This window comes from Equus przewalskii, chromosome 6 (assembly GCF_037783145.1).
Source record: "Equus przewalskii isolate Varuska chromosome 6, EquPr2, whole genome shotgun sequence".
NCBI classification, from domain to species: Eukaryota; Metazoa; Chordata; class Mammalia; order Perissodactyla; family Equidae; genus Equus; species Equus przewalskii.
This window is the reverse complement of record NC_091836.1, coordinates 53,578,487-53,604,634: the sequence shown is the minus strand read 5'-3', so window position 1 is coordinate 53,604,634 and position 26,148 is coordinate 53,578,487. Positions and strand designations below refer to the sequence as shown.

At 37.0% G+C, this 26,148-nt stretch overlaps 2 protein-coding genes across 54 annotated transcripts in view; one reads left to right on the top strand and one right to left on the bottom strand.

The window, feature by feature from the left end:
* TAF1D (TATA-box binding protein associated factor, RNA polymerase I subunit D) overlaps positions 1–3,973 on the bottom strand; it is a 10,743-nt gene extending 6,770 nt beyond the window's left edge. For 29 of the 50 annotated variants that reach the window (XM_008525711.2, XM_008525716.2, XM_008525721.2 and 26 more), the window contains exons 1-3: positions 3,834–3,973; positions 1,485–1,602; positions 373–751 (exon numbers count right to left, since the gene is read on the bottom strand). In XM_008525711.2, coding sequence (XP_008523933.2) covers positions 373–751; positions 1,485–1,543 — 438 coding nt within the window. In that variant the 5' untranslated portion in view covers positions 1,544–1,602; positions 3,834–3,973. The other 21 variants (XM_070623886.1, XM_070623887.1, XM_070623872.1 and 18 more) reach the window with 5 other exon arrangements.
* Positions 3,908–26,148, top strand: C6H11orf54 (chromosome 6 C11orf54 homolog). Of its 4 annotated transcripts, none has more exons than XM_070623855.1 (9): positions 3,958–4,089; positions 7,449–7,595; positions 9,532–9,630; positions 12,318–12,391; positions 12,580–12,681; positions 13,645–13,821; positions 14,827–14,976; positions 23,873–23,989; positions 24,949–26,148. In XM_070623855.1, exons 2-9 carry the CDS (start codon positions 7,541–7,543, stop codon positions 25,120–25,122), a joined length of 948 nt encoding a protein of 315 aa, XP_070479956.1. In that variant the 5' UTR covers positions 3,958–4,089; positions 7,449–7,540; the 3' UTR covers positions 25,123–26,148. The 4 variants fall into 4 exon arrangements, with proteins under 4 accessions (XP_070479957.1, XP_070479956.1, XP_008523927.1 ...); XM_008525705.2 differs by having other exon boundaries at positions 3,967–4,089; positions 7,444–7,595; XM_070623856.1 differs by lacking the exon at positions 12,318–12,391 and having other exon boundaries at positions 3,908–4,089; positions 7,444–7,595.

Genomic DNA, 26,148 nt, shown 5'->3' with positions numbered 1-26,148 from the left:
AGTCACTTAACACGAAAGGCAGGTATGGGTTTGTCTTAGGTGACTGTAAAACATGTGAGAATCGTTTGAGTTTTAGGGATGTTGTGTAAAGACCTGATAGGATAAAATCAAGGGACTTGATAGACTCTGCCTTGGAGCACTTCATATATAGGCACGGTCCCTGAATATACACTAGTGAATGAAGATTCCACCCAGAAGCCCAAGTGAAGTTTGAGCTGAAGGACTGGATGGTCTTTAAGTGGTAAGTATGGAAGAGTATTATCAAAAGTTGCAGACTATATATTCCAGGCACATCTAAATTCTCAAGGTGACCAACAATTCACTTCGCACATTTTAGCTTTAAGTATCAGCAAATATAAAATACTGACTCACCTCAAAGGTTAAAATTTTTCTCCAAGGTAATGGTCTTCTTCCATTCTTTGATTCTAAAAATGGGAACCCAGGTCCTCTGTCTCTAATATGTTTCTTAGTTATTTGCGAGCATCTCGTGCTTCTCCTTCCTTTTGGTCTTCCCCTTGGTCTTCCTGTTGGCTTATATTTCCTCTTCTTACGTTTCTTTTTTTTGAATCTTTCAAAAATAGCTTTTAAAGTCAGTGGTCTTGGTTCAAAAGATGAGTCACTAGATGAATCTCTTGCTTGAACACTTTCAGGCGAATGAACAAATTTTCTAATAGAGTTTCTTTGCCTCCGTTTAGGTGAGTAAGGAACACACTGAGTTTTAAATAAGCTGCTACCCGAGGAAGAGTTATCACTAGAAAAAGGGGAGATAAATTACATCCTTTTACATTACTGAATGCTTATTATCAGCAGAGTACTTTTCTTCCAGCCCCAAAACACACTCAGGATAATTCTGAGAGATGGGCTCAGTCCCAGCCAACCACATAGTTCTGACCACTCTAGTAAAATGGCACATGCCACAGCACTTAAAAAAACTTCTGAGAGAAATACAAGTTCCACAAAGGCAGTCTTGTTCACTGCTAGAGCCTCCTCTAAATAAAACAAGAGTGGCCTAATAGCTACTTCCTGTGAATACACAAGAAACGCTGATTTTGATTTCCCAGTGAAATCAATAGGTGAGGTAAGTGGACATCTCCGTCACATACATAAAGCCAGCATCCTTCATAAGGCAGAACATCAGAACAAGTTGATTTTTAAGCAAGATTCCCCAGTGATGTCCATTTTCTTGTAATAAAACTAAGATAATTTAGTTAGGAAGAGATGTCAAATTGGCCGACCTAGAGAATATACTTCTGTTCCCCTGGGTTAAGAATGTGTCCCACTGTTAACCATATAACTTTCAAGGTCTGTGGACACCAGGTTTTCCCTTTCTTTCCTATTTCTTGAAAATTATATTTACCGCCACTCATTATCTACAATGGTTTATGCTTTCCCAGTTAATTCAAATACAGTAAACATTATCATCGATTCTGTTTTCCAGTATAAATCTGGTGGTGGTGATGGTGAACACAAGAAAACGCACCTACCTTTGATTTTCAATTTGCACAGCTGAATCAGATGCTGTTGCATAGTCAAGAGAATCCATTCCAGATACGTATTCTCCAAGTCCTTCTGAAAACTGTTTTATTCGTCACTGGTTCTTTGCTTTTAACAGAATTGACGATATAAATTTGTCAATGTGGTAGTTTCCCTGAACATATGAATGCCAACACAAACAGCTAGTATCCAAGTAACGCAAAGTTCCAGGTAGTCAGATTGTGCCAATATATGTAAATTAAGGCAAAATCATATACAAAGCCTTTAACACGTTCATGTAGGAACTGTATCCAAGTAACGCAAAGTTCCAGGTAGTCAGATTGTGCCAATATATGTAAATTAAGGCAAAATCATATACAAAGCCTTTAACACGTTCATGTAGGAACTGTATCCAAGTAACGCAAAGTTCCAGGTAGTCAGATTGTGCCAATATATGTAAATTAAGGCAAAATCATATACAAAGCCTTTAACACGTTCATGTAGGAACTGTCCATTTCAGATCAAATTCTAAAACCTAAAACTTTTATTCACCAGTTCACTTTCTGACTTGTGCCTCCTAAATCTATCCAACGGAACAAGAGTCCAGAAAAGCAGTGTCATTTCCAAAGAAAGTATCCGTTTTTCCGTAACAGTAAGAAACATAATTTTGTCATTAGCCATATAGTAATGTACAATTATGAGTATTATTGTACAATTAGTGGCCAAAATACAATTTCCCAAGAGCAGATAGGAACTCGGAAGAAAAATTTTTACACAGCCAGAAGGTAGACTGTGGCCCCAGTATACCAGGAAAAATCATCATCACGATTTATCATCTCAATCCAACAGGCCACTTTAAACTCCTGGTCTGGGATTTTCATTTATGGCCTCTTCCCATTCTTCCTGTGATTCATCAAAGTCACTGTGAAACTTCGTCCTCGGCATATTATCTCCATATTACCCCTTTACCACTATGCGTAGTAATTTAAAAGTTCTGAATTCTCAAACTTCTGAATGAAAGGCTAACAGACTACAACAGTGGTGCCCTTTGTGTTCCTTTCTATCTCCTTCGAAAATTTTACAATATCTTGAGCAAAATAGAAAAAAGACGATGCCTCATTTTACTACTGCATCTCCCTTATAGGGGAAGCTATCCTTCTTCCATTTTCCACTTTTCTTCGTCTTTAGCATACTTGAGAATGACAAATGAGTAAAGAAGAAAGGAGTCCTAGGATAAAATACCAAATATTTCAAATATAGGACATCAGTAAGGTCATACAGATCTTAGACTTGCAAACCGCCCAACGGGCTCGCGGTAATTTCACGGTGTTTTATTGCAGTTTTTTAAAATACAAAATCTAAGAAATAAGTCATGAAAAAACTGCTCACAAACGAAATTCAACAAAAATTGGGTCCAATGGCACTGACGGTATACCTAAGGTTAAATATTAAATATCAAAACATTGTCAAAATAGGGGCTGGCCCCGTGGCCGAGTGGTTAAGTTCGCGCGCTCCGCTGCAGGCGGCCCAGTGTTTCGTCAGTTCGAATCCTGGGCGCGGACATGGCACTGCTCGTCAGACCACGCTGAGGCAGCGTCCCACATGCCACAACTAGAGGAACCCACAACGAAGAATACACAACTATGTACCGGGGGGCTTTGGGGAGAAAAAGGAAAAAATAAAATCTTTAAAAAAAAAAAAAAAAAAAAAACATTGTCAAAATAAAGTGGAGTTAACTCAAATATCACTTTTTCGGAAACTGTTTAGAAACCATTCCTACGTTAAGGGTTGCTTCCCATTCCGAGACTCAGCGATGAGAGGCCACGTGGCCAGCTAGAGCGCTCTACCTGCGCTGACAATACCTCTTCAGGCCCTCACGGGGAGTGACCTTGGGGCGAGCGTCCCCAGGAAGCACCCAACCTCATGCATGGTTACCTCGCGCTCATGAAGATTCACTCAGAAAACATGTATTTGTCTATAATACATCTTAACTTTTACATCCTAGACCAACTGACCGCGCCCACACTATAATCGCGTTAAGTGTGGGCCGCAGTCCAGGCACGAGGCCTGAAGCCCACAAGAGCGAGCCCTCCAACCTCAGGGCCTGACTTCTGCTGCTCGATGCTCCCGAGCAACGCGGGGGTCCCTGGGAAAGCTAGATGGGAAGCCCTCCCTCGCCCACCAGGCCGGGACGCCAAGTCCTCTTCCCTACCCATCCAGACTGGCAGACGGCTTGCACCAACAAGCGTTGGTTCACTACGGGCCTCAGCCCCATACTCGCTGCCCGCAACCCAGGGCTCGGTGAGCTGGGTCCATCAACCTTCCGCCCTCAGCATACCAATACGCCAACAACGACCTACCTCTACAGCCGCGCGGAACAAAAGAGTAGGCCGCCCACGCGACTCGGCTAATAGTGGGGCCGAGGTCTCGCGATAACAACTTAACTCCCGGAAGAAAATGAGAGGTGGGAGGAGGCCAGATAGCAGGGCGCCATTTTGATCGCCGCGAGAGGAGGAGCAATTAACAGGGGGCGGAGCCTGAGCGCCCTAACTCAGAAGAGGCGGAGCTGACGGAGGCAAGATCGCGTTTCAGGTGTGAGCTTCCCTGACAGATTAGGTAAGTGGAATAACCAAGAACTTTCCCGCAAATGACAAAAACGAATTTTGGGGTCAAGTGAACGGAATGTATGTAACTGCGAGAAAACAGCCCCTCAGCCTGATTTGTTTCCCGTGGTCTCGCCTTTGCTGCGCTGTCATCCGCCTTTCTGCAGCCTGGTTCTGCGTGTGTGGTGCTGGGTGTCTTTTGTCCTATTAGGTCTAGTTTTGCCTTCAGAAATCTCTTCCGTATGAAAGTATTAAAGGATCCTGCTTGCCCGTGATTGACACGTGTAACCTTTGTCCTGGAAGCCGTGCTCCCCCGAGCACACCCGGTCCCCGCCACCGTCTGGACTTGTTTTGTTAGCTCGCTCTCTCCCCCTCAGCGAAGGGTCGGCCTCCCAGAGTTGGCTCACCTGTCACAAGAGAGCCAGCAGTGGATTTTTTTTTTCTGAGTGTTTTTCCCCCTTAGTTCCCAGAAAGGTTACTAGTGAGTGTTAGGATTCAACAGTTTAAACTAGTTTAGTTTGGGGGGAGGCTGTTCCCTCCGAAGTAGTTACAAAAATGAGTGAGCTGGTTTGATTTGTCGGTTTTCAGACTTCTCGTATCATATGATCAATCCTTAGGGTGTCTAAAGTCTTAGTTTCTAGTCTGTGTCATCTCGGGATTGGACAGACCTTGGAAAGTAATCTGGCGTCTTTACTCAGCTTTGCTCTAAATATTGAACAATTCCAGGCATAAAACGTCTAATCGTGTCGCCATTTCCAGTGTCTATGAAATACTGTAGGTTCCAGGACAGGCATCCTGTCTCGTTCACTGTCCCGCTGGGAGCAGGGCCGCCCTGCCTCCCGCTCACGCGTCTACACCCTCACACGCGCTATGGGGCAGTCGGCTTGCATTTTTCTAAACCGGTTCAGGCTGTAGCCTCCCAGGGTTGCGCTTTGTTTACATTTCTGTGAGGAAAGAAAACAAAATAAACCTGAGCTTTTAAAGCTAATAAAGGATGTAAAATTAGGATTGTGTTTGAATTTAAACTTGAATCTTTATTATTCCTTCTGTAAGAAATATCTAGAGTGCTTCTATTATCCTTATTATAAATAAATACGGTATTCAGTGAGCAGATTTTGACATGCTCTTGATTAGTACTTGCTGGTTTCTGATGAAGAGAACATGATGTTACCATTTGGAAAATCTAGGTGAAGACTATATAGGAATTATTTATGTGTATTTTCTGTGCAACTGAAATTATTTCAAGTGAAAAAGTTAAAATATCTCATTCCTGAACAACTATAGATTAGTCAATTCAAAAATATGTTTGAGATAATTGAAATATGATTATATAGGTCTTGGGGCCTATTATCAACAGTTTATATTTTATTTTGGAGATCACATTATGCATATTAAGTAACTAAAGGAGAATAAAAGTCAGTATTTGGTAAAGTACTAAAGTAAATGTCAAGTCCTAAATGTATGCAGTAGCATGTGTATGGAGGATGTGTTGTTTCACATTATCAAAACTAGACACCCACTTTCTAAGAAACCTGTAAATCTTGGGAAAAAAAATTTTTTTAGTTGCTTTTGGAAGAATTTTTCAAGTGATGCTGAAGAATCATCTTTCAGTTACTAAGTAAGCATGTACCAGAGACTATTCAGATTAATGAGGTGTTCCATTAACGAATTTAGTGAGAACTCCAACGGTGCTCTTAGAAACCCTTAAAACTTTGGTCTTCATTGCTTGTTGCGGTTGGCCTACAGGGCATTCCCTGCCCACCTCGTATTACTTTTATTTGGGGTTTTTTTGGCATTTATTTTATTCATCTACCTCTGCTTGCACACCTCATCACCTGGACGCTTGAGGTGAGATACTAATTTCTGTATATATATATATATATATATATAGCCTACTTATTGTAAAATATGCTTAACATCTTTATTTAAAATATCAAATTATAAGTGGTTAGATTATCAGAATAATTGAACATTAAAGCTGCTTACCAAGAAAGTATGTTTGTTTGTAAATGAAAATAATCATTTCAATTTCAAGAGCTAGTCATTTGTAGAAGTTTCCATTTCTGTCATTAATTTTAATTTTCTTTTGTGAAAGTGATAGTCTAAGAAACTTGTTTTAATTTATAGCTTAAATGTCAAAGATAGAATAGAAAACATAAATGATCTATTGTAGAAGTGCTTCGGCGTCCCATACTGTTATCTACACCATTTAAACACTTTTTCATAAACCTTAATAACTACCTTTTGCTGCAGAACCTATAGTCCTTAGACCAACCATCCGAAAACTGCCATGTTTGGGCCCGGCCGGGGTTCAGAGGCCTGGGGTTCACCAGTTCGGATCGCTGATGCGGACATGGCACCACTTGTCAAGCCATGCTGTGGCAGGTGTCCCACAGATAAAGTAGAGGAAGATGGGCGCGGATGTTAGCTCAGGGCCAGCCTTCCTCAGCAAAAAGAGGAGGATTGGCAGCAGTTAGCTCAGGGTTAATCTTCCTCAAAAAAGAGAACTGCATGTTTAATCCAGATATATGACTAAAGAAAATGAATCAGGTGCCCTCTTGGTTTGGATTTTCTTCTTGTCTATTTTAACTGTCAGCTGTTCAAAGTATCAGTATTAAAAGAGGTGTTAAAAAGAAACAAGTCTCAAAATGGAGTTATTTGTCCTAAGCCCCCATCTCAGTGAACCAAGACTTAATTGCAGTTTCAGCTTCTCCCAGGAGTGGAATTTTAAACCAATCAGTCTGGAGTTTCCTGATCAACTCTAGTGAGATAATCTGCATGCCAGAACGCCGCCCTTCCCCAAGGGAAGGTGACCTAGATTAATCCATTCTTTAGAAACGTCCTTTTTGAGCCCCCTTCTTGCTAGAAAGCCTTCCATTCTGTACAGCTCCCTGGAGCTCCTCTCTATTTGCTAGGTAAGATGCTGCCTGATTCATGAACCATGGAATAAAGCCAATTAGATCTTCAAATTTACTCAGTTGAAATTTGCTTTTTAACAGAGGTTGCTTGAGTGTTTCTCACTTGGACTTTTAATACTAGAAGCTGTGATTGCCTTCCTGGGAGGGCAGAAACCTAAATGCCCCTTTTTTTTTAAAGATTTTATTATTTTTTTCCTTTTTCTCCCCAAAGCCCCCCAGCGCATAATTGTATATTCTTCGTTGTGGGTCCTTCTAGTTGTGGCATGTGGGACGCTGCCTCAGCGTGGTTTGATGAGCAGTGCCATGTCCGCGCCCAGGATTCGAACCGACGAAACACTGGGCCGCCTGCAGCGGAGCGCGCAAACTTAACCACTTGGCCATGGGGCCAGCCCCCGCTAAATGCCCTTTTGCCCTCTTTATATAATTAAACTCTTAATGTTCATTTCCAGAGCAGCAGCTGTTCATGCTTGGTGCACGGTGAACTCTGGTGATAATTAGCCTGCAATAGCTTTAGTTGTACGTCCTCGAACCAAAAGAAGAAAGAAAATGACTTGTGCTGAATATTCTTTCCATGTGCCGAGTCTAGAGGAGCTTGTTGGAGGTAAATACAATACTTACTTTGAGTTTTTAAAATTATTCTAAGGAAAAAATTAAAAAATAAGAATATTCTAAGATATAATTTATGCACTAGTACTTTTCGACACAGAACTCATTTTCCTTTTCAATATCTATTCTGTACTATGTTTATTGACAGTCCAAAATTCTGCCCCTCCAAAAAAACTAAACTCACCATTTAAAGATTCTTGATATGATACCTACTTTACAGAATGAAAATAAATTTATTAATACAAGATTTAAGTATCTGGAATGCCCAAAGTGTCGCACATTTTGCTTTATTAACTTTTTACCAGTTACAATATTCTGTCTATAATATACTGTGGTATATTAACCATGTTCCCAATATACAACTTTTTCCCCTTCTGATATGCCAATGAACTTGCTTAGATTTCTCTGTCTGTGTGTATTTTTATGTATTTCACCTTGTTTGAAAAAGAATTTAAGGCAGCTTCACAAGATTAATTAGAAGGAGAGGAGATAGATAAGAAAAAGAAAGTAAAGATAGGAATATAAAATGAAGCCAGGAATGGTACTAATCCAAAACTGTATATATAGCCTGTCATAATGCCAACCTTTGTGTAACAGCCTTTAGTTCCATTCTGATGGTGACTATAAAACCTACCCTTACTTCTCAAAAGTGTCCTGGTAGTTCATCTGTCCTCCTTATAAGATTAAGTCAAGAAGTGTACTCACGTTTTGCTTGGTTGTAGTTCATCTCTCATAACCTTCCTATTTTTTCCTAAATTGAGTAGCAGCTAGTAAACAATCTGTATTGCCCATATGTCTTTTCTATCAGTCTGTCTGTCTTCCCTGATATGACAGGACAGCTAGGAATCTTTCTGGGTGCCTTCCTACAACTTTTTAGCTTAAAAGTTATTTTCACTTTTTATAGAAAAATCTTATAGCAAGAACTTGGTCCCTTTGTAATTGATAAAAAACAGATTTTACTATATTTCCACACACTGAATCTTAATTTCTATTTTCAGAAGTCTGCACTTATTAGTCCAGGGAGGGGAATTTTCCATTTGCTTTGGCTTCGGTTTTCACATAGATAAAGATCTGGTATAGAATATCCATCTGGCTAGATTGAGGCTGACTTCATGTTTTTAGAAAGTCTGGTTCTACAAGACTTAAACTGATGGCTGACACTGCTGTGAGAGAAATTTTTATAAGAACTTTTCATCCTTAAAAGTACGTTGCTCTTAGATTTATAACTTTGAGACACCTATGTTTCTTTTTTTACTTTTTTTATTGAGTTATAACATATATACAGTAAAGAACACTAATCTTAAGTGTGCAGCTTGGTGAATTTTAACGTGTTTACACTCATGTCACTACCATCCAAATCAAGATGTAAAATATTTCTAACATCTCAGAAGGCTCCTTCATGCACTTTCCCAGTCAATGTCTCTACCCCAGCAGGTAAGCACTGTTCCAACTGCCGTCACCTTAGATTAGTTGCCTGTTTTTGAAATACCTATAGGTGAGGTCATATAGTATGTGTTTTTCTGTATCTTGCTTCTTTTGCTCAACATTTTGTCTGTAAGCGTTTAATGAAGTTGTTGGGTAATTGCTTACTTTCTAGCAGTTTAAATATTTACATTTCAGTAGACCTTTGGAATCCTCTCCCCAGAAGAAAGGCAATCCTCACCTGAGTGCAATGTTTATCTTCAATGGTTTATAATCACTATGATTTATAGTGGTATTAATGGAGGGATTTAGGTGTCTTAGTTTACATTATATCTTGTGATTAATTATGTGTCTAATGTTATTATATTCATTAATCAGACCATTTCCCCCTCTTTTTTAATTACATTAGTTTAGGTTGGGAGTGTGACACAAAACAGTTGAGGGAAGATTTACTATGTGGTGGCAGATTTTCCCTAATGTTGAATAAGCCTTTTCCTTGTCTTTACTAGTTCTGCAGAAGGGGCTAAAGGATAACTTTGCTGATGTCCAGGTCTCTGTAGTTGATTGCCCTGATTTGACCAAGCAGCCATTTACCTTTCCTGTAAGAGGTAAGCAATTTTTGCAGTTAGCTTTTGTTTTTCAGTCCTAATCTTTTTCTAAAACTAGAATTATTTTTAAGGGTTGTCTTAAACTCTACAAATAAAGGATATTGTCCCAACTTTTAGGTTAAATTGTGCTTAATTTCTGTGCTCACTGTTTTCTTATATTGGTTAAATTTCATTTTATACCCTTGTGGAAAAATACTGTGTTTTATGCAGTTTTGTAGCTTTCACAGGTTACATAGTAGATATTCACTAGGCTAGAATCCTTGATATCACGTGAGAGTTTTGTTTTTAATTCCTCAAGTGACTGTTACAGGAACTTACTTTAATTTTTATGTTTTCATTTATTTATTCAAGACCAGAAGGGATCTTAAAAGCCTTGTATTTGAATTATCTGTTAAATACTTATACCCCTTCAACAAATTTGCCAAATGATCATCCAGCCAATGTTTAAAGTGAGAAAGAAGGGAAATTAATATTGGTTGAGTAAATATAATTTGTCAGACTATGATAGATAACCTATGTTTGATGTCTTCATTTTTACAGTAACACTGCAGGGTAAGTACTGCTCCAGTTTGTAGTTGAGAAAACTGAGGCTCAGAGAGGCTAAGCAAGCTCAGTGTGAATCATAATCAGGAGCAGTCCAGGTATGGCTGCTTCCAGCGTCCAGCATTCTCCCATTATACTCTACTGTGATGAGGAATTTGGAGAGAAACACTCACACTCACTCACTGTTTTATTACATAACTGACAGCTTTGTTAAAAAATAGTTTTATGGAGAAGTCCTGGACTCTAGCTCTTTCTCTCCCACACACAGATTTCATTACCCTGGTTAAGCCAGTTAATGTATCTTGGCTTCAGATAGATGCATTAAAATTGGGGGGCATTTGGGTTAAATGTTCTTCTTGGGTGTGTCCAGTTTAAACAGTCTTTGATGTTAAGTAGACCTGTAAATACTGGAAGTTTTGTGTACCTAATGGCAATTTCTCTTCACATCTTGAAAGCATTTAGCATAATACTTTTTTATAGCCATGTTTCTTTCAATTATAAGAGTAATATATTCTCCCCCACTAAATAATTAATTAAATAATTAAAATAAAAATCAGAAAACACTGAAGAGTATGAGGAAAAAGGAAAAATGATTAATCTCAATTCTGTCCTCCAAAGGGTTATACTTTGAAAAAAAGTTTTCTGGTCAATAATTTTGAGTCTTTAAATTACAATACTAAGGAAGCCAGATATGTATGTATATGTATATGTATGAGCTTTCATAAACATGGTTAGGCACTTTCTACATGAACTGGTGTTCCTCAAGTCACCAGTGAGTTGGTATTATTTTATCCCTCCAAATATTTTATGCTGTTTGGCCATTGCTACCTAACATTCTCTCTCCTCTTGGTTCTCCTCTACTCTCCTTGGTTCTCCTGCATCTTCTTCCTGGTGCCTTTCCTACCTCCATGATATTCTTTCTTCCTCATTTTTTCTGGCTCCTTTCTCTTTCTGGAAGGCTTTTAAATGTTGATGTTTCCCAGAATTCTTTCCTCCGCCTCTTCTTATTCTGTAAAGTCTCTCTGGACTATTTCATCTACTCCTGTTGTTTTAGTTACTGCTTGGACACAACAAATTCGAAACCTGTACGTCTCACCTAGAGCTCTCTTTTTCCACTTTTCTCCAAGACATCTCCACCTCTGTATGCTAAGAACAATTTGAGGACGACAAGTCTAAAATTTAACATATTACTTCACCATAGTTGCCTATGCTCCTTTCTTTGTTCTTTTTCTTAATTTCTTCTACTCCATCTCTACAAGTCGCTGTTTTTAGCTCATTACTTGCCTATTTGCTGGACTGCTAAAATAGTCCTCTAATGGTTTCTCTGAACTTAAACATTATCACTTAATGAGAAAGAGTCTTAACCATGAGTAATTTCTGCCGATCCCATGGAAAACACTTCCAGAGTCCCTAATTTTAAATGGGACCTAAAGAAATTTTGTACATTTACCCTCTGCATAGCTGAAGAAATAGAGCAATTTAATCTACTTTACTATAGAATAATATTAGTATGAAACTGACAAGACTACCTTTTCACAAAGTTAATTTTCCACCCTATGTTTAAAAAAAAAGAATATGCTTTCTCCCAAATTGTATCTAGCTGTACCTGTTATGTTAATGAAAAATGTAAGTAGAAAGTCCCTAGCATCTGAAGTTACCTCTAATTACTTGTCATTTTTATAAACAAGCTTGGGAATAAACAACTTTAACAAGAAGATTTTCCAATATGGACTTCTAAAAGAACTAATATTCCGTGAGAGCAAAATATTTTAAATTAAAATATAATTTTGGCTAAACCCTGTCTCCACAAATGATTTTTAAAGGAATAAGTCATTATAGGCTAATTCTAGAAACCTCATCCAATCCATACTTTAGCCCCAGGTCTAGCCCTTGCCCTGTCATCAACTTTCTGTTGCCTTTATGCTACTAACTACATCAAATCATGCTAGGTTATGACAATACTGGAGATGCAGGTAGTTAGAATAGGACAGGGGTCCCAGCTACTTAAATCTTCCAACCCCTGCTATTTTAAAACTATGAGAATGGAAAAGTTTTATACTCTTAATAAATTAAATTAGTATCTTCTGGCATTTTCTATTAAAATTAGATGTTTGCCTATTTTTAAGATGGCTTATTTTTTTTAGGCATCTGTGGGAAAACTAGAATTGCAGAAGTAGGAGGTGTGCCTTACTTAATGCCTCTTGTAAATAAAACAAAAGTAAGTATACTTTTACTCTTCACATTCACGTGAAGATTATAGAAGTTGGGTTGATTCCTCTTTTTGTTATTAGAAGATCCATTGACCAATGTGGTAAGGAAGTGTTAATGGACTCAGTAATATAAAGTAAAACAGGGAATTTGATGAGTTATGATTTAAAAGTTTAAATATTTTTTCCTCTTGTATAGGTTTATGATCTAAATAAGATTGCAAAAGAAATCAAGCTTCCTGGAGCTTTTATTCTTGGAGCGGGGGCAGGCCCATTTCAGACTCTTGGGTTCAATTCTGAGGTTAGTATATATATAATTATTTTCTTATATTGATTTGACATTTGGTTTGCCTTTTTCCTTTTACTGACCTATCAGAAATCCTGCTTTCTGAATGACTTGTCAGTGGTTGATGTCATCTCTCTCTACAGTTTTGATACTGTTTCATATAGATTTGGACCATAGCACATGCTCCAATTGGTCCAACTCTAATGGAGCATTAACCTCTCATTTCAGATTGTCTTAGCTCATACTCAGTCTTAGATGAGTCTATCCAAGCTCCTACTGTGGCCTGCTGAGGACCTTGGATTGTGAAAGATTTTAATCCTTATACGTCAGAGGATTCCTAGCTTCTTTTTAAATCTTTGCTTTTCATATGAGGGCAGCTTTCAATCAGAAGATGAAAGGAATGTTTAATAATCTAGTCAACTCCCTCTTTCAGACCAAGTAGTAAGAACCTACCCCGGTAGTATGATGATTATTTATAAGAGGAAATATCTATTACTGTGTATGTCCGTTTATTTCCAACATAAAAATATCAACTGTTTGTCTTCACATCTCATGAATGGAAGAGTGAATGACCTCTTAAGCCTGCCCATTCTCTCACAATCTCTACAGATGTGACCATTAAGTCAAAAACCATACAAGTTCTTTTGCAGAAATATGGGTATAATTTGCCTAGTGTTCAAGGTAGAAAAAGAGTTTAAGATTTAAAATTAGACATTTTAAAGCAAGTGTTACAATGTTATAGAAACACTATAAGAAATACTGTGAACATTTTATAAAATGTTTTCAGTTTTTTGATATTTGTAAATCTTTTAAAATTTTGACTCTAAAATTAATATTTCCTATTTCATGTTTTCTTATTAGGTCTTGAAATAAAATGTTTTAAGTCTAGGATAAAATATTTTGTTACATTATTCAAGATACTCTCTTTGCGTAGTGATACTAGGATTGACTAATTACCTTATTTACTTTTCTTTTCAGTTTATGCCAGTTATTCAGACAGAAGGTGAACACAAACCTCCTGTGAATGGAAGTTACTTTGCCTATATTAACCCTGCAGATGGAGGGTACCTTCTAGAGAAATACAGTGAGAAATATCGTGATTTTGGGTGTGCATTACTGGCTAATCTTTTTGCCAGTGAGGGCCGACCTGGAAAGGTGATTTTGTTCATAAAAACACAATATTCTCCAAAAGTTCTCAGCTAAAAATTTGAACTTTTATTGCCACAAATATGGTTTTCTTAAGAAAATCCAAAGCTACTTAAGTCCAAGCTCTTTAAATAACCTAGTTATGAAAGATTCAGAGAGTACTACAGGCAGAATGAGTCTCATTTAAAACTGAGGTTAAGAATAATACTTAGTAAGCAATACCCTTTTTTCTGAGGAAGTAAAAGATGGCAGGATATCCATGTTGGTTGTGAGTTAGTCAAATAGATGAACCATGCAGCTGAAGTAAATAGATAATGTCTGCCTATAGTTCGTATATATGCAATTTGTTCATTCCTGACTTAAAAGACTGATTGAACTAGATAGAAATGATGGTAGCAAAACTTATAGCAAGAAGGCAGTAAGGAGAATTAATGCCTCACTTCATATTTATTTCCTCTTAGTGCACAAAAAGATGATTTCAGTTTTACCAATTGTGAGAACTCTCACATTTTGTAAATAGAGATAGCTGCTTCAGTTACTTTGAGAAATGAGGTAGTGAAGTAAAAATACCTAATAAAGTGGAGGTAAAATAAATCCAGAATTTTCAAGGAAGTGAGAAAATGTAATCATTTCTTCTCCCCTCCAATTATCAGAGGTTAATCACTTTAAGTCAAGAAAGTCTCAAGTTTTTACCACCCTGACATATAATGCTAAGAATTTCTAGAGTTCAGTGCAGGCTTTAGCTATAATTCTTTCTCAGTCCAAGAAAGCATGAATAAGACTTTTATTAGAGTAAATGATATATAACTCATATATATTATAATATATATTACAATATGTGTATTATTAATCAAGACATAGAGGATTGAGACGCGTCAACTATCTGCGTGCTCTAAGCAAAAAAGTGAATATTTACTTGATGGCGTTAGATTATATAATGTTTCACTTGGTATTTAGTTACATTAAAATTTTGCAGCTTGGAACAGCGGTATGCATTTTTATGTCCTCTTCTAGGTCATTGAGGTGAAAGCCAAAAGAAGAACTGGAAAACTTAACTTTGTGACTTGTATGAGACAGACTCTTGAAAATCATTATGGAGATAAGCCAGTAGGGATGGGAGGCACTTTCGTAATTCAGAAAGGAAAAGTGAAGTCTCACATTATGGTAAGGGCCTGTGTGTGTGCACATGTGCTTAAGATCTTAGGATTTTTTGATATACATTGAGAAGTCTACCTTTAAAGACACCCTGAACAAATCCTTTTACTATGATGGTATTACTTTAAAATTTTAATGACAACCAACACTGTAAATCATATTGTGCGATAATGTCGTCTACCTAGAGTACTTCTTTCATGTTAATAGTTAGAACTTTGTTTTCAGTATGTTTCTTTTTGAGATCACAATAGATGTGAGTGTAAGCCTTAGAAACTGATTATTATTTTCATTGCCAGAATCCCAAACTCAATACAAAGATTTTGCTATTAAGATGGTTGTGGTTTTGGGGGAAAGAACTCCTGAAAATTATAATCTTATGGGCTAAATATAATAAGTTTATAAGATATTAAGGATGGAATACCATATGAAGACAGACCCAGGGCCTTCAGGACTTTTAAAATAATTTTTAGTAGGTGAATGAATGAAGTGTAAAGTGATTACAACTTAATTTCCTTTTCGCTTTATCCGTAAAGCTATCAGGGAATGTATTGTTTTAATGTTTTTTATCCTGATAATTTTAAATGGCAAGCCAGCTGATCCTGTATAGAGGGACACATGTGTAAAACGACTTCATTACTTTTCCAAATTATTTACAACAAAATTATAAATCTATTTGTAAATACCAAATTATTATAGGATATTTTTAAATTCAAGTACACAATACTTATTATTATCTATAGTTACCATGATGTACATTAGATCTGTAGAACTTATTTATCTTATAAGTCAAGTTTGTACCCTTTGACAAACATCTCCCCATTTCCTCCAACCTCTGGCAACCACCATTCTACTCTCTGTTTCTCTAAATTGGACTTTTTTAGATTCCACATATAAGTGATATCATGCAATATTTATCTTTCTGTGTTTGGCTTATTTCACTTAGTATAATGTCCTCAAAGTTCATCCATGTTGTTGCAAATGGCAAAATTTCCTTCTCTTGTAAGCCTGAATAATATTACATATATATATCACACTTAGATAGATACGACAATTTCTTTATCTGTTCATCTGGTGTCAGACACTTAGGTTGTTTCCATATCATGGCTATTGTGAATAACGCTGCAATGAACATAGGAGTGCAGATATCTCTTCGAGATACTGATGTCATTTTCTTTGGATAAATATGCAAAAGTAGAATTTCTGGATCAGATGGTAGTTCTATTTTTAATTTTTCGAGGAATCTCCATACTGTTTTACACAATGGTTGTACCAGTTTATATTCCCATCAACAGTGTACAGGGGTTCCCTTTTTTCCACATCCTTGCCAACACTTATCTCTTGTCTTTTTGTTTTCCTTTTTTTTTTTTTTTTTGAGGAAGATTAGCCCTGAGCTAACATCTGCTGCCAATCCTCCTCTTTCTGCTGAGGAAGACTGGCCCTCAGCTAACATCTGTGCCCATCTTCCTCTCCTTTCTGTGTGGGACCCCTGCCACAGCATGGCTTGATAAACAGTGCATAGGTCCCCGCCCAGGATCCAAACCAGCAAACCCTGGGTCACTCAAGTGGAGCACACGAACTTAACCGCTGTAGCACCAGGCCGGCCCCTCTCTTGTCTTTTTGATAAAAGCAATCCTCACTGGAGTGAGCTGTTATCTCATGGTTTTGATTTGCATTTCCCTGATGAATAGTGATGTTGAGCTCTTTTTCATATACCTGTTGGCCATTTGAATGTCTTGTTTGGGGAAATATCGAATTCAGTTCTTTGCCCATTTTTTAATTGGGTTGTTTTTTTTGCTATTGAGTTCTGTGAGTTCCTTATATATTTTGGATATTAACCCTTATCACATATGTGGTTTGCAAATATTTTCTCCCATTTCATAGGTTGCCTTTTCATTTTGTTGACTATTTCCTTTCCTTACAGAAGCTTTTTAGTTCGATGTAGAACTACTTGTTTATTTTTCCCTTTGTTGCCTATACTTTTTTTAAGTTAATTTTTATTGAGTTAATGACAGTTTACAATCTTGTGAAATTTCAGTTGTACGTTATTGTTTGTCAGTCATGTTGCAGGTACACCCCTTCACCCTTTGTGCCCACCCCCCCACACCCCCTTTGCCCTGGTAGCCACTAATGTGTTCTCTTTTTCTACATGTTTAAATTCCTCTTATCAGTGGAGTAATACAGAGATTGTCCTTCTCTATCTGGCTTATTTCACTTAACATAATTCCCTCAGGGTCCATCCATGTTGTTGCAAATGGGACGATTTTATTCTTTCTTACGGCTGAGTACTATTCCATTGTATATATATACCATATCTTCTTTATCAGTTGATGGGCATTTAGGTTGCTTCCATGTCTTGATATTGTAAATAATGCTGCAATGAATATTGGGGTGCATGGGACTTTTGGAATTGCTGACTTCAAGTTCTTTGGCTAGATACCCAGGAGTGGGATGGCTGGGTCATATGGTATTTCTATTTTTAATTTTTTGAGAAATCTCCATACTGTTTTCCATAGTGGCTGCACCAGTTTGCATTCCCACCAGCAGTGTATGAGGGTTCCTTTTTCTCCACAACCTCTGCAACATTTGTTACTTTTTGTTTTGGTTATTTTTGTCATTCTAATGAGTGTGAGGTGATATTTTAGTGTAGTTTTGATTTGCATTTCCCTGATGATTAGTGATGATGAACATCTTTTCATGTGCCTATTGACCATCCATATATCTTCTTTGGAGAAATGTCTGTTCGTGTCTCCAGCCCATTTTTTGATTGGGTGGTTTGATTTTTTGTTGTTGAGTTATGTAAGTTCTTTACATATTATGGATATTAACCCTTTGTCGGATATGTGACTTGCAAATATTTTTTCCCAGTTAGTGGGTTGTTTTTTTTTTCAATCCTGTTTTCCTTTACCTTGAAGAAGCTCTTTAGTCTGATGAAGTCCCATTTGTTTATTCTTTCTATTGTTTCCCTTGTCTGAGAAGACATGGTGTCCAAAAAGATCCTTTTAATACTGATGTCAAGGAGTGTACTGCCTACATTTTCTTCTAGAAGCCTTATGGTTTTAGGTCTTACCTTTAGGTCTTTGATCCATTTTGAGTTTATTTTTGTGAATGGTGAAAAAGAATGGTCAATTTTCATTCTTTTACATGTGGCTTTCCAGTTTTCCCAGCACCATTTGTTGAAAAGACTTTCTTTTCTCCATTGTATGCCCTCAGCTCCTTTGTTGAAGATTAGCTATCCATAGATTTGTGGTTTTATTTCTGGGCTTTCAATTCTGTTCCATTGATCTGTGCACCTGTTTTTGTACCAGTACCATGCTGTTTTGATTACTGTAGCTTTGTAGTATGTTTTGAAGTCAGGGATTGTGATGCCTCCAGCTGTGTTCTTTTTTCTCAGGATTGCTTTAGCAATTCGGGATCTTTTGTTGCCCCATATGAATTTTAGGATTCTTTGTTCTAATTCTGTAAAGAATGTCATTGGGATTCTGATTGGGATGGCGTTGAATCTGTAGATTGCTTTAGGTAGAACGGACATTTTAACTATGTTTATTCTTCCAATCCATGTACATGGAATGTCTTTCCATCTCTTTATGTCATCATCTATTTCTTTCAGAAAAGCCTTGTAGTTTTTGTTGTATAGGTCTTTCACTTCCTTAGTTAAATTCACCCTGAGGTATTTTATTCATTTTGTTGTGATTGTGAATGGTATTGTGTTCTTGAGTTCTTTTTCTGTTAATTTGTTATTAGAGTATACAAATGCTACTGATTTATGTAAATTGATTTTATACCCTGCAACTTTGCTGTAGTTGTTGATTATTTCTAAAAGTTTTCCAATGGATCTTTGGGGTTTTCTACATATAAGATCATGTCGTCTGCAAACAGTGAGAGTTTCACTTCTTCCCTCCCTATTTAGATTCCTTTTATTCCTTTTCCTTGCCTAATTGCTCTGGCCAAAACCTCCAGAACTATGTTAAATAAGAGTGGTGATAGAGGGCATCCTTGTCTCATTCCTGTTTTCAGGGGGATGGCGCTCAGTTTTTGCCCATTGAATATGATGTTGGCTGTGGATTTGTCATATATGGCCTTTATTATGTTGAGGTTATTCCCTTCTACCCCCATTTTGTTCAGTTTTTATCATAAATGGCTGTTGGATCTTGTCAAATGCTTTCTCTGCATCTATTGAGATGATCATGTGGTTTTTATTCCTCAGTTTGTTGATGTGGTGTATCACGTTGATTGATTTGTGGATGTTGAACCATCCCTGTGTCCCTGGTATAAATCCCACTTGATCATGATGTATGATCCTTTTGATGAATTGCTGAATTCTGGTTGCCAAAATTTTGTTGCGACTTTTTGCATGTGTGTTCATCAGTGATATTGGCCTGTTGTTTTCCTTTTTCGTGCTGTTCTTGTCAGGCTTTGGTATCAGAGTGATGTTGGCCTCGTAGAACGTGTTAGGAAGTGTTCCATCCTCCCTAATGTTTTGGAATAGCTTGAAAAGGATAGGTATTAAATCCTCTCTGAAAGTTTGGTAGAAGTCCCCAGGAAAGTCATCTGGTCATGGGGTTTTATTCTTTGGTATGCTTTTGATTTCTGTTTCAATCTCTTCCCTTGTGATTGGTCTGTTCAAATTGTCTGCTTCTTCTTGAGTGAGCTTTGGGAGATTGTAGGAGTCCAAGAATTTATACATTTCCTCTAGGTTGTCCATTTTGTTGGCATATAGTTTTCCGTAGTATTCTCTTATAATCCATTGTATTTCTGCAGAGTCTGTTGTTATTTCTCCTCTTTCATTTCTGATTTTGTTTATCTGAGCTTTCTGTCTTTTTTTCTTTGTAAGTCTGGCTAGGGGTTTGTCAATTTTATTTATCTTCTCAAAGAGCCAGCTCTTTGTTTCATTGATCCTTTCTACTGCCTTTTTTGTTTCAATAGCATTTATTTCTGCTCTGATTTTTATTATTTCTGTCCTTCTGCTGACTTTGGGCTTTGTTTGTTCTTCTTTCTCTAATTCAGTTAGGTGCAGTTTGAGATTGCTTATTTGGGATTTTTCTTGTGTGTTAAGATGTGCCTGTATTGTGATGAATTTCCCTCTTAATACAGTTTTTGCTGTATCCCATATGAGTTGGTATGGCATGTTATTTTCATTTGTCTCCAGATATTCTTTAATTTCTTCAATGATCCATTACTTGTTCAATAGCATATTGTTTAGTCTCCACATCTTTGTGCCTTTCTCAGCTTTTTTCTTATAATTAATTTCTAGCTTTATAGCATTATGATCGGAGAAGATGCTTGTTATTATTTCAATTTTTTTAAATTTATAGAGGCTTGCCTTGTTTCCCAACATATGGTCTATCCTTGAGAATGTTCCATGTGCTCTTGAGAAGAATGTGTATTCTGCTTTTTTAGGATGAAGTGTTCTATATATGTCTATTAAGTCCAACTGTTTTAGCTTTTCGTTTAGCTCCACTGTTTCCTTGTTGATTTTCTGTCTGGATGATCTGTCCATTGATGTGAGTGGGGTGTTGAGGTCCCCTACTATTATTATGTTATTTTTGATATCTTCTTTTAGGTTTGTTAATAGTTGCTTTACGAACTTTGGTGCTCCTGTGTTAGGTGCATAGATACTGATAAGCATTATTTCTTATTGATGAAGTGTCCCTTTGATCATTATATATTGGTCCTCTATGTCTCTCTTCACCTGCCTTATCTTGAAATCTGCTTTGTCTGATATAAGCATTATGACACCTGCTTTCTTTTGTTTGCCATTAGGTTGGAGTATTGTCTTCCACCCCTTCACTCTGAGCCTGTGTTTGTCCTTGAAGCTGAGGTGTGTTTCTTGGAGGCAACAAATTGTTGGATCTTGTTCTTTAATCCATCTTGCCACTCTGTCTTTTTATTGGAGAGTTCAGTCCATTTACACTGAGGGTGATTATTGATGCATGAGGGCTTAATGCTGTCATTCTGTCGCTCTTTTTCTGGTTTTCCTGCATTTCCTTTGTTTCTCATCCTGTGTGTTTTAGCCTACCCATTGACTTCTGCAATTTCTTATGCTGGGTTTCTTAGCTTTTTCCTTATTTATGTTTTGTGTCTCTGTTCTGTTTTTTAGTTTAGTGGCTACCCTGAAGTTTGTATTCAGAATCTTATGCATAACACAGTCCATTTTCTGGTGGCCTCTTACTTCCTTAGCCTAAAGTGATTCAGTCCCTTTCCTCCTACCCTCCTAAATTATTATTTTCATCTCTTATTCCAACTTGTGTTGTGAGTTTGTGGTTAAAGTGATAAGATTGTCTTTGTTTTTGCTGATTTCCTTACCTTTATCCTAATGCTACTGTTGAATATTTGCTATCCTATTCTGATTCTATCTATTTGTCTCCTTACTCTTGTGTTTGGTGACCCCTTTCTCCCTTTTTTTCTTTTTTCAGGTATGATGGCCTTCTTGAAGATTTCTTGTTGTGGGGAGTGGGTCTTGTGGCTATGAAGTCCCTTAGCTTTTGTTTGTCTGGAAAAGATTTAATTTCTCCCTCATATCTGAAGGATATTTTTGCTGGATAGAGTATCTTTGGCTGAAGATCTTTATCCTTTAAAGTTTTGAATATGTCGTTCCAATCTCTCCTAGCTTGTAAGGTTTCTGTAGAGAAATCCGCTGAAAGTCTGATAGGGGTTCCTTTGTAGGTTATTTTCTTCTGCCTTGCTGCCCTGAGTACTCTTTCTTTGTTATTCATTTTTGCCATTTTTACTACTATATGCCTTGCAGTAGGTCTTTTTACATTGACAAATCTAGGCAATCTGAAAGCTTTCTCCACACACATTTCTCTCTCAATCCCTAGATTTGGGAAGTTCCCTGCTATTATTTCTTTGAGCACACTTTCTGCTCCATTTTCCTTTTCCATGCCCTCAGGAATACCGATGATTCTTAAGTTGCATTTTCTCATTGAGTCAGCTATTTCTCGGAGATTTTCTTCAGTTTTGTTTACTCTTAGTTCTCTTTCTTCCTCTGTCTGGAGCCATTCAACCTGTCTATCTTTGATTATGCTAATTTTCTCCTCTATGGTGTCCACAGGGGCATTCAGGGAATGCATATTCTGTTTTATTTTATCCATTGTATTTTTCATCTCTAGTATTTCTAATTGATTCTTCTTTATAGTTTCAATCTCTTTTGTGAAGTAACTCCAGAACTCATTGACTTGCTTCTCTATATTTCCCTTTACCTCATTGAGTTTTTTGATGATAGCTATTCTGAATTCATTGTTGCTTAGTTTACCTATTTCCAAGTCCTCAGGACATAATTCTGTGTTTTTATTGTTTTCCTTCTGGTCTGGAGCTTTTATAAATTGCTGGACAGTAGAGGAACGGTTTTTGCACATAATGCTATTATTTGGTTGCAGTTACAGCCTGTCACCACTAGATGGGGGTTGAGAGCCGCATGTTCTTAGCCCTCCGTCTTCAGCTGTGGCCACAGCACAGGTTGGGAGAGGAGGGGCACTTTCTTTTGTGTGCATACCCAGTTTCCCATCAGCTCTCGCTCTTTGGTTTCCTGGGGCCTTGGCTTGATGGGGTCCTCCCACGCGAAAGCTTTCCCCCATTAGAGGGCTTCCATCTGAACTGCAGGGGCAGTGGGAGTCCTGGAGGATCCCCCGGATGCGCAGCCCCTCCCCGACTCCTTCCCTCATGGAGCCTGCCCCAGCAGTGATCCCAGTCTGTAGGGGAGGGAGCGGAGTTCTCTCTTACCCTGTTCCAGCTCCTCCAAGGGGGGGGGCTCCAGCCTCTCCGCCCTCCATTGTTTGGCTACTGTGGGTCTCTGAGGATACCTGTGCTATTAGGATATTTTTTCGTGGAATGTGGTTGCTCCTTTTTGTTGTATGATGGAGGGGAGAGAGTCCCGGGTGAGCTCACTCCACCATGACTCTAGCTCTTGTTGCCTATACTTTTGATGTCATACCAAAAGAGTCAAATCCAGTGTCATGAAGCTTTTCCTCTATGTGTGCTTCTAAGAGTTTTATAGTTTTAGCTCTTACATTTAGGTGTTTGATCCATTTGATTTAATTTTTGTATGTGGTGTAAAGTAACGGTTGACTTCATTCTTTTGCATGTGAATATTCAGTTTTCCCAGCACCATTTGTTGAAAAGACTACCCTTTCCTCTTGGATGGTCTTGGCACCCTTGTCAAAAATCAGTTGACCATAGATATATGCAAGGGTTTATTTCTGAGATCTCTATTCTAGTCCATTGATCTATTTGTCTGTCTTTATGCCAGTATCACACAGTTTTGATTATTATAGCTTTGTAGTTAAGTTTGAGATCAGAAAGTATGAGACCTCCAACTTTCTTCTTTTTCAGGATTGTTTGGGCTTTTCACGGTCATTTGAGATTTAATATAAATTTTAGGATTGATTTTTCTATTTATGCAGAAACATCATTAGGATTTTGATAGGAATTGCATTGAATATTTAGTTGTCCAATTCATGAATACAGAGTATCTTTCCATCTATTTGAGTCTTTTTTAAATTCCTTTCAGCAATGCTTTGTACTTTTCAGTGTACAAGTCTTTCACCTCCTTGATTAAGTTTATTCCTAAGTATTTTATTCTTTTTGATGCTTCACCTTCCAGTAGTAGTAATGACATTTAAGATTAGGATAAGGAGATATGCACAGGAAAACTGAGAGGCTATGAGAAATAAAAAATCTACTGATAGACTCATTCCTTCATTTATTCATTCATACTTTTTAGTGTGTACACATTGATTGGTGATCTTTTTGAAAACTAAGGTGTATAACTCCTTTTGATGTCAAAAATAGTGAATAGAATGTATAAGAAGGCTTAAAGTTTTTAACTTAATGAAATTATATATAATTTAAATTTTTGATTCTCAGTAATATTCAGTATGTTTACATGTTTAATGATCTTTTATTGTAGCCTGCAGAGTTTTCTTCCTGCCCATTGAACTCTGATGAAGAGGTGAATAAGTGGTTGCATTTTTATGAGATGAAGGCTCCTTTGGTTTGTCTGCCAGTTTTTGTCTCCAGAGACCCAGTAAGTCTACCTCCGTCTTTTATATTGCAGTATACTACAATGATAATGCTCAATTTTTAGAATATTCTTTTAGACTTAGGCACTTTTTGTGTTGCTGTTTGAAAATTAAGATAGTCTCTGGAATTATCTTGAAAGATAAGGGAGCAGGTGGCTAACCACCCTACAAGTTAGGCAGAGCAGATTTTACCTTTGAGGAAATGAAGGCACAGGCATTTTAAATAACACCCAGAGTCAAGTTATTAAATGGTAGAATCATGACAGGATTCAGGTCTCCTGTCATCTTATTTGCTGTTCATTATATTCTAACTATGCATTAGAAAAAAATATAACATAGACCCTCGCTCAGAGAAAATATCTACCAAAATACTGATTAGTGTTATCTTTTGATTCAGTGATTACATATCTAGGAATTTATCCTTAAATATATGCATAAGTGTGTAAAATGATTAGTTAAAAGGTTATTCATGACAGCATTGCTGTAACACCAGAAGAATTGGAAATAATCTAAATGTCACTTGGAAAGTGGTATGTACATACAATAGAATACCATGCAAATGTGAAAGAATGAGAAAGGTCTCTTATGACCTGATACACAAAGATCTGAAAGCTATATTGTTAAATGAAGAAAAGCAATATGCAGCACAGTATGTATATAGTGCTATAGCATTTGAGGGGAAAAAAAGAAGTAAATCTTTCTGGAAGGATATAGAAGAAACTGCTTACATTGTTTGCCTGCAAGGAAAGGAAATGAGTGGTGAGGGCAGGAGATGGAAAGATACATTTTACTGAATATATCCTTTTGCACCCTTTGAATTTTGAATCATGTGAACGTATTACCTTCTTAAAAAATAAAAATAAAAATAAAAAGTATTATAAATAAAAAAGCTCTCCCTCTCCCTTAAACAAATTCTATCCAAAATTAATTTGAATATTAACAGATAGTTTGTCTATTGTCCTAGGGGTTTGATTTGCGATTGGAACACACTCATTTTTTTAGTCATCATGGAGAAGGTGGACACTACCACTACGACACTACCCCAGATATAGTGGAATATCTTGGATACTTCTTACCTGCAGAGTTTCTCTATCGCATTGATCAACCGAAAGAGACCCATTCATTTGGGCGAGATTAAATCAACTGATATTCATTTAGAAAAAAGAAATAACTAAGGTTAATTAATTGATTAACTCATTAATTGATACTAATATAAAATCCAATAGAAAGGATCTTACTACTTAAACCCTATTTTTTTGGTCTTTGAACTGAAAGGTGTGTTGACATTGTACTCTATTATTTCACAGATCTATCTGAAAAAGATTATTGGGAACAAAGATAATGGAGATGTTCTTCATTACTTTTTTATTCTAAAAATCAGTCTCATGTTTATAGCTTAAATATAAACATGATAAGGAATCGTGATTATTCCTACTGTCTAATAGTAAAAACTTACATTTGTGCAACATTATTAAATTTTTCATATTAGTCTCACAACTGCTAAGTGGATGTCTCTGGGTATTAGAAAAATCAGTGTTGGAAATGCTGATAGTTGTTGAATCTTTGTATTGAATTTTAAAAATCCATTTTAGAAGTCAGAGTACACTTTTTTCATGGAATAAGGTAGTCAGAGGGAGAAACTTCACACTTTTTGGTTAAGTTGAACCATACTCAGAAGTTCGCAACTTGCCTTTCACAGACATTAGCAACTAGGTGGTTAGGTATGATTCCTCCTCTGTTTGGATTGCCAGTGGGAAACAGTTTGTACCTTGTTGGTTATTTGTAAGAAGAGAAGGGAAAGGAAACAGCATCAGAATACAACATTGGAGTGAGTATACTCTAATTTATAAGTGAGGCTATTGCTAAACATGACTACTGTCCTTCATGAAATATAAAATTATACTCTCACCGATGGGAATGGTTGAAATTTTCCTCAGTGTCCTTTTATAATCATCATTAGCCAGAAATCAACTCTCTAATCTTACTAATGCCAACAGTGTGCAAATTAGGTACTCTTTGGTACATAATAAATCTTCAAAAAATATGCTTTGATTGTCTTCGAATGTTAACTATAATATGTCCTATGAGTATAAATTCCTAAATATTATTTTTAAATAAACACTAGTTTGTAGCAAAAAAATGAATAAAAATTTTATATTCATGA